The 8,985-nt window shown below is 53.6% G+C and overlaps 1 protein-coding gene across 1 annotated transcript; it reads right to left on the bottom strand.

Annotated features, from left to right (window-relative positions):
* Positions 1-3,960: 3,960 nt before the first annotated feature.
* On the bottom strand, positions 3,961-7,066 carry NCLIV_020520 (conserved hypothetical protein; the record flags this gene model as incomplete). The annotated part of the gene is made up of 3 exons (XM_003882248.1): positions 3,961-4,271; positions 4,559-5,428; positions 6,211-7,066. The coding sequence occupies 3 exons, from the start codon at positions 7,064-7,066 to the stop codon at positions 3,961-3,963; spliced, it is 2,037 nt and encodes a 678-aa protein (XP_003882297.1).
* Positions 7,067-8,985: the final 1,919 nt, after the last annotated feature.

Below are 8,985 nucleotides of genomic sequence, written 5' to 3'. Positions count from 1 at the left end.
GAGGGACCACAACGGAATAGCTCTGCGCAGCAAGCTCCCCTGCAAGAAATTCTGTTCCTTAGGCGGAAAGAGAGCTCGCGCGCGCCAGACAGGTGTTTCAGGCGATGCTGGGCAACACTTTCACAAGACTCTCCGCGAATCGTGCATTTCCAGGAGAGTCTCAGCCCCTGAGGACCGCCTTAAAAAGGTTGCCGAGCAATTTTCCGTCGCCTTTGCCAGACTGACACACTAGATGGACCCTCGTCGTGAGAACGGTTACCACACACGATGGACACATAAAATCTCCTTCCCTTCCGAGCTGCATGCATGCACATGCGACCGCCGCCCGGCACCAAGCCACGAAACAAACCCTCGCTGCGTGACAAAAACGAGGCTGACTGAACCGTTGGCGACAACGTTTCCACATGCGTACGCGTAAAAGAGTGGTCTCCAAGTGGATCTGTGCGTGCCTGGCTGCTAATCCTCCGGAAGACTGAGAGTCACCTAAAGACGGCTACCCAGCGGCTTCCCGGCAAGGATTACAGATGTGTATCCCCGGATATTTTTTTCTGGGGATGGCAAGTCACACAGACCAGGAGGCCGTGGCGAGTTGGGAGCTGTGCGGGTTTTGTCGAGCCGTTTAAAACGTGTGAGCGAGATTCTTCGAGGCGGCGTCGTTTTGGGCCGCTTTCCTGGAATCCAGGGGAGCTCAAGAGGCGACACCAGTTCGGGAGATCCCGTCTCGTTAGTTGTATCGGGGAAAAAGAGTGCAAAGTGGGTCAGGGTTTGTGAGGGCGGCTGTCTCGATCCAGCTACAATCCCTTTTGTCTGTCTGGCGCGTTGTAAACTCACGGAAGATGGAACAGACGCCAAGTGGCGTACCCGGTGGGGAACTCCCGACGGAGCTCGGACCGGGACTGTGTCAGCAAGTGCCGGGAAAAATCCGTACTCGCCGGGGGTACGAGCCGACCCATGTTGTTCCGATATATATGTCGCAAGAGGCATGAAGGGAACGGCTGCTTCGCGATATCGAACCAAAGGATCAAAAATATATGTAGAGTCTGTCGTATCACTGCGCAGATGATAATGCTAGGAGCCCGTCAACCGGTGTGGCGTCATGTTTTTATGAAAAAGGCTGCCACCAAGCGGCCCAGCACGCACTTTTGTCAAAAAGACGAAACAGGGACACAAGGGGGCTGACGTTCCACATTCCACTTTGCGGCATGTTGTGCCTTCTCTTCGTCTGCTATGGGAACAGCATGCGCCTTGGCACGCGTCAGCTGGGGAGGGTTCTCGATGGGTTGGCGGTACAGATCGAAATCCTCGTCGCCCAGCGCTTTTGACCGAATGCAAAGGACCGAGTCGTTGCCCACACTTCTCCACGCTTTGGCGAAGCCGGTAGACACTTTCTGGGCGCACGCTGCCTTGTATTTGTGAGACCACGGATCCACTTCCACAATTCGGGTTCGTCCGGCGCCGCGTCCTAACTCACGCGCCACGCTTTCCGCTGAAAGAGGTCTTATAGGTTTCACATTGCAGGTTTGTGCAAATTCGCCATATTTCTGCACGAGCTGTAGGGGGACCTTTCTCCGGGTAAAGTCGATGCCCAGTTTCACAGGGCTGCTACGCAAGCAGTCATGAAGCAGTTCGAGAGCGCAGCTGCTCGGCTTCGCGTTGGAGTGAAGGTTCAGGAAACGCATCCCGAAGCGATGCATGACTGTTGCCCGCTGCCTTCGGGGCTCCTGTTCCTGAATGTGTCTATCCTGTGCGGGTCCTTTTGGGGGCATTCCCTCAGCAGGTGTCTTCTCACCGGCCTCTGCTTTTTGCGAGTCGTGCACAGACTCGAAGAAGCTTTTCGGACCGAACAGCCCCCCCGACCTCCCTGCCGCCTCAAATTTTATAGGTTTGTTACTCGATATCCCAGCAAGACTCTTACGGTTCTCAGGTGAAAGGCCCTGTGTACTTCTTGTCCATCTTGACAGGCGGTCTGCGTCGCCTTCCCAAGGGGTGTTCAGCTCTTCCAGTCTATCGACGGGTAAGCCTAATGCGATTCGTCGAAATTCTGCGGAACTTCTCGGAGCAGGATACCTCCATGGTGGTCGCGTGTCTTGCTTGCGTTCTTCCGCTTTCCTGTGTTTCGCCAAAGGAAGCTGTCCTTCGGGTGCTCGAAGCGAGGAAGGCGATTGGACGCTTGATTTGACTGTATTGTCTTGCAAAGCTGACGATCGGTTTGCAGAGAGGGTCCATGCAGACTGGGGGCTTGATGTTTTAGGAGTACGATGAGTTTTTGAAAAACGCTTGTTGGATTGAATGTTTTCCAGAACTCTGTTCACTGGTCCAAGCGCTTTTCGCTCCCTTAGTCCCTTGATATACTCCGGGTTCACAAACCGGAACTCGCTTTTTGTGCTGGCGGCCTCCGAACAGCGGCCAGACACCGCTCTGCGTCGGAGTTCTGTTATACCTTGGGGCGACGTAGCCACGTCAGCGAATGTCACCGACCTCTGGAGAGATGTTTGCGAAGTCGAACTGCGGAGGGAAAACGTCGGCCACAAAAATGACCACGCCAAGTTTTCTCAACCCCTGCCAAAGTCCGAATTCGAGAGCTAGAGTTGCTCGCCCGAGGCTTGCCCGTGGGGCAGGAAGATTGTGTAGTGGGCGTACTTGTGTGCACATACACAGTCCATAGATTCGGAAACGTGTATCTCTCCAGTTACCCAGCGCTCACCATTTCTCCTGTTTGTTGGCCTCTTCGCGGGCTTCGTCTTCTTGCTCCTAACGTTTGTAGCACACAGGAGGCGGTGGCACCACATCCAAAGATCCATACCGGCGCCCGTGTCACAGGAAAGAGAGAAGCGCTCTCTTTTGGAGCTTCCTGCTCTTTGCCATGTGCTCGTCTGCTCAGCCGTAAACTCGTGCCGCCTGCGGTTCCAAGGTTTGCCTCGCTAAAACGGTATTGTTGTTGAGCCCAGAAATGCGTAGGATGTCCTCCTATTGGCCACACCAGACGCTTTCAGTCATATCCTGAAGTGGGGAGTCACATCTGCTGACCATGAGTCGATGCCCGTTTTCCGGGTGCGGTCTGGTCATCGGTCAACCGTCTGTCTAGTACGTTTGAGACCGCCATCTATGCGGTGCACGGAGACGGAAAAACATAAGATTACCATGCGTGCCTCGTTCTTCCCGTGAACGTGACTGAGGAGGAGGAGGCCAGTAGGACAGGGCAGAGAGTTGAGAAGCTTGACATCATGAATCCGTTCCGCTCGCGCCAGGTCGGCTATCTGGTGAAGCGTTTTCGCAAGCTGTCGGGATTCGGTGGTAGAACCGTCCAGCATGCTTAGAGACAGCAGGAGGAACTCCACAGGCGTCCGAAGAACAATCCAACGAAGGCGAAGGTTGAACATCGCGTAGTGCCTCTCTGAGAACCCAGCGCGGGAGTTGTAAAGTAACTTGTGGGATCCTGGTGTGGCATGCACATCTTGCTTAACGAACTGCACGAAGCCTGCAAGACTGCCTCTTCTCAATCCTTCCACCACGACGATATGCTGCCTGCAAGTGACACATTCGCGAGGCTTAATTAGACAATCTCCTTGCATTCCACATTTGTTCAGTCTACAGAAACACGCGTCAAATGGCAAACAGGAACCGGCTGAAAAATATAAGGGGCGCAAACGTACCTCTCGCACAGTCCCACCCGCTGAGGCGGGATATACCGGTGCCCAAGGACACCGCTGGGGGATCGATGACTCGTTGGGCCACCTTAACCATCATGTGTGTGATTTGGAACCAATGCATACATCACTGCTCGATGCAAAGGACGTGTGTCAAGGCTAGGTCAAATCCTCATACAGTCAGATCGGCCTGCGTACGTAGCCTGTAAGTAACCGCCGAAGAGCGAGAAGCTCTTTGCTGACAAGGACATGCAGGCCAGATGCGATTCATTCGTTATTGAAAAAGAATCTTTGCATCATTTGAGGTCGCCCCTTACTTTTCATCAGAAAGAATGAATCCCGTGAGGACATCGCAAGCCCTACTCTCCTCATCGTCAACAGGAAGAATTTCGAGGGAGAGCGCATCTCGTGTATCGACGTTCATCGCCTGCATGTTTCTTCTGTCCACTTCCTTCACGAGTTTCTGGATCAAAGGCTTCCGCCCAGGGTGGATAAAAAGAACGAGACACCCAAACGGTTCGTAGAGAAAAGCAGGGTCAACTTCGACAGGCTCTAGTGCACGTCTGTCGCCGGGCGTTGCCTCTTGTTCCCCGTCGTGCTCTTCAAAGATCTGCTCCTCCTGCGCTGCCGCACACGCATACAGTGTGCAATGGAACCCCCCTGGGGCGACACAGAAGATGAAACGTTTGACCCGTACAACCGTTGAGCCGGGCCCCACCCTCTAATTCGGGCGGGGCCAACCAGCTCCGTTGCCACCTGGACTGACTATTAAGGCCACAAGCTCTTTTAGCATTTATCTGCAAGTACACGGTTGCTTGTATAGTCCGTAGAGACCAGAAATGGGACAGAATATCGCGAAGCTCAGTACTCAGAATATGGCAGCCACTCGCCTTTCGTGTACTCAAACGTACGGTGTTCACGGTTCTGCAGGACGACTGCACAACGACAAAGTGAACATTTCATCCTCACTTTCGGCAGTCTTTGCCCGGCCTGTTGGAGCATATGGATCTTCTCAATCGAGGGGAGAGGTTCGCTGAGGCGCACTCTCAGCGCCAGTTCAGTGCCGTAATCCATGTATCGCGTCGACACGCGCTGCATCTTTCCAGGGAAGAATCGGGTCAAATAATTATTTGGTTGCGCTAGCAACTCGCTCGCGGTTTGGTCTTTAAGTAGCGTTGTCTGCTCCAGTACAGGCACCCCCCCTGTTCCTAGAACCGGATACACTGCTGATGCTAGCTCAATACGCTTGAGTCCGTGGCGCAACAGTTCCTGAAATCGGAAGGTTGCAGCTCCATGAGGCCTGATGATCCGCGCCTCGAACGTGCCCCTCTCGAACTCATCTTCTGTCGTCAGTCTACGGTTCTTTTTCGTCTCTGGCGGCTCCGGTCGCCCGGGAGACTGAAATCTACTTTTACGATGGTTACTGCTTGCCGATAGGGATGGTCCGTGACGAGGAGAGGACGCAGTGCCCGCAGGGCGCGACTCTTTGCTGGCGTCTGCTGCTAATCCACTTTGGGATCCCGTTGGCAGAGACGCTAGTTTTGGAAGGGTAGGTGAGAGGGCGCGGCCTCCGGAGACACTTCCAGGAGACGCCGCATACCCTTGCTTCGCTCCTGCATTATTTCCGGATGTCCCCGCCACCCCACACCCTTTCAGCAGCACGTCGTCTGTCGCATCTACTCCGTTATCTATGTTAGACGTGGCGAGGATGTCTTGGTCATGCAGTTCAACGGTGAAGGCAAAGTCTTCGAGGAAACGGCGCAAGGCAATTTGGTTCACCACTGCTGGGCCCCAGAACACAACGACGTCATGGATCCAGGAAACATCTGCACACTGGACACCATCGGCGCAAGAGCCCGAAAAAGCCAGGGGGCGGATAGGCGTCGTTATTGAGATGCTGGGAAACCACTGCGTCTTTGCATGTGCAGCCAGTTTTGCTTTTTGGCGGCGGGTCGTTGATAGCAGCCGAGGGTCACTGCAGGCACTGTTTGTCGCGGATGTGTCGGCACCAACGCCTCTCCCCGTTTCTGAAGAAGCCCGCTCATCGTAAAGCCCTTCAGCGGCATCCGCAGAAACAGAAGGCATCAACACGGGGATCCTTCTGGCGCCGAGGAAAGTGATGCATACGGGGTTGACGAGTTCCCGAAGTGCGGTGGAGAGCGGCGCTTGCGAACAGAGTAATTCGAGCTCGAAACTCCGAACCCCTGAGCGCATCAGACTTAACTGGAGAAAGGAAGTCACCCTTCCTTGGATGGACACAGGCGTCAAGCACCCACTTGGAAGAGTGTATGACATTTTTGGGCAACGCAAGCAGAGTGTTGCTCCTTAGACGGACAGTCAGACGCACACCGCAACACAGTTGAAGATTGCTCGAGTCTGCCTACAGCCCTCATGTAGATCAGCCAGTAGATTCTTCCGAGTCTTATCTACGCAGCGCCGACGAGAATTGAGCTTCTCCTTAATGTACGCGTGAACACGTTCGTGCATTTTGCAGATCTATGCTTGTTACAGAAGCATGCATACTCAGAAAGGCTTCTTTCATACCGATATACACGTGTCTCACCATCAAGCGTGGCGAACACTTGATTTACTGTCCGGCAAGACTTTATGGATCCTCCTTCGGTTAGAAGCAGAACGCTGCCGATGCGTATCTGGCCTTGACGGTGCATTTCGAAAACTGGCAGTGCTTTGACTTCCTTGCAACCCTTTGGTTTTCCTTTCTCTTTTGCAACCGCAGCAGTGGCGTTCATTCCTGATTCGCCCTTCGCTGCCCCCTTCTTGGATGGCACTGTGACTTCTCTTTGCGAAGCCCCACTATTAGGACTCGCTTTCGGTGCCGGTTCCAAGCTTCCATCTTCCTTTCGTCCTAGGCTAACGGTCATGACCTCATTGGCAACTTGCTGACAAAGAGCCCACGAGAAGCTGACCCCTTCTACTGACACAGTGCTCGTGGCAGTGACGACTTGGAATCGAGGAGCCTCCAGTTCCTCGGGTTTCTCGGCGACGCCGCTCGGGAGAGTACGGCCAGGAGTGACAGTCCGTGTCGAGGAAGAGGCGGCTGCCTCGAGCAAGCTTGTGGTCGGCGGCCCGCTTCCGAATGTGGTTACCGCTTTCGAGATCTGCGCCCGTAAGGGCCGTGGAGATTTTTCACTTCTTGCAGAAATTGCGGGCGGCAGTGCCTGCTCAGGCAGAGAAGCGGTCTTCAGCACGTCCCACGTGGAGACATACCCTGCATCATAGTTCTTATCCAAGAGATTGAACCCTACGTGGAAATTAACTCCTGGCTCTGTCTCGTAGGTGATCGTGAAGCGTACCTCAAGAGTGACACAAGAGGGCGGGATGGAATCAAGGGCAACTTGCACGGTGGGATCGAGAGCCTGCTGTAACAATCGATTTTTGACAGGGTCGTCCTCCCCCATTTTTTTCCTGTCATTTCGCCGTTGCTATTCGAGGGGCGCTCTCTCTCCACCGCAGGCTTTTCCCGGTGAAGCACTGTCTAAGACCAGAAGGGCGGCAGTGAGCACTGGCTTTGACAAGGCGACGCTGCAAACTAGCAGCTGCGCACATCGACTCTTTTCCCCCTGCCGACCGCCGGTCTCAGAGGAAACGTCGTCAGGCAGATATATCGAAGCCCTACCGGCGTGGGCCCCCGCACGTGTTCGAGGGATTTTTCAATAAAGGGGCAGCAAGCAAGGAGGGGAGCCTGGCTGTTGCAGGCCATTATTTTTCAGTGTTCCGTTGCACCACGCGGAAGAAACCAAACAGACTGAACGAGTGAGGTTCTCGAAAGCAAACGCTCTAACTGCAGTTTTCACTGGTTAAGAGCCTCCTTGGATTTCGTGCGCTACGCGCTGTCGTTGGGTGTCGGTCATCGGAGTTCAACCTAAAGAAACGCCGATACTTGCTCCAAGAGACATATGGCAGAGACAGCCATTCTATCGTCTCTCCGCCGAAAAGCAGATACTCTGTGTTCTCGGCCTCCTCCGTCCAGAGTTCAGCAGCCAGTAACACAAGAGATGGGAACAACACCCAAATTTCGCACACAGGGAATATAGTCAGGAGAGTAGCAAGAATTTTAGGACCCCACGCCGCGATACTTGTCTTCCGATAACGAACAGTCACACCAACGCTATGGAGGCTGTACCATAAACACGCAAACAGTGTGCAGTGTACATTCATTTTCGTTCTGGTCTGCTATAGTGGGCAGGGACGTTCGTGCCGGACCCCAGAATTTGGTACCACGGCCATCTCCGTGGCGCCTCTGTAGGCGTCTGTCATAGTGTGGACTCTCGCTAGAAGAACGACGAAGGAAATGTGCATTCCTCCAACCTGACAACGGCTTCTCTCAGGCGGCGCGTGGTCATGTGGGCGACCCGCCATTCAGCGCTAGTGTCAACACGGCCAGGGGTGCGGGATGGATCGGCCTTCTGATATTTTTGGCTTCTCACGTCCTGATTACGGGCGCTCCTGCTCTGTATGATTGACTTTTTCAGTCCTTAGTATCACACTCCATGTGACTGGGGGGGTTTTTACGGGGCCTTCTGCTTCCTCCCTCCGGAGCTCTAGTGGACAAAGCCGGCAAAAATGTGCGATGCTGTACAAATACCTACGCGATCGATGGCACCGTTCTGAAAGGCTCTGGAGCCTAATTTACATACGTTGAGGCGTGAACGCGCTTTTTATGCGTGGCAGAACTCCCTGACACATTGGGCGTCTCTCCGGACAGTCTAACAGGCGACGTAACGAGGCAGACACCGGCCGTGCCTCGCCTGGGCCCAATTGGGGACTCCGTTTACAGAAACGAGGACACCCAGAGGTATCATACCATAGGAGAAACATTCTCTTAACGCGTCAAATAAAAGAAATAAACAACGTTCCTTTTCACTGAGGGGCTGCCCGGAGGAAGAAAGGGAAAAACAAGTAAATGATGCCACACTATGCGGGCGGGCCACTGGAAGATTTCTGCCGTACAATCCCACGCGAAGAGATAAGTAAATACATGCATGTTTACACGAATCTACAAACACGTACAGTACAGCGTTACGAGGATATGCACGCACAAAAGTTTGCACAGCAAAACGATAATCGCCTCAACCCTTTTCTCGGGTACGTCTTACTGACCGTGATCAGCTAAGAAACAAAAAGACTGATGAGCCCCAAAAATATGTCTGTACGAGCCTGGAATCCTATGCGCAAAACCACGTGTTCTGAGAAAATTCAAACCTCGAGACTTCCTTACCCAGTACTGAAGTGCCTTCCACATCGCCGGAACAAGCAGCACACACAAAGACAGGCATTACCCACATATATATATATATATATATATACAAACTCTTCC

Source organism: Neospora caninum, chromosome VIIa, assembly GCF_000208865.1.
Source record: "Neospora caninum Liverpool complete genome, chromosome VIIa".
Classification (NCBI taxonomy): Eukaryota; Apicomplexa; class Conoidasida; order Eucoccidiorida; family Sarcocystidae; genus Neospora; species Neospora caninum.
The sequence above is the reverse complement of the archived record's forward strand: the minus strand, read 5'-3'. Positions and strand labels throughout refer to the sequence as shown.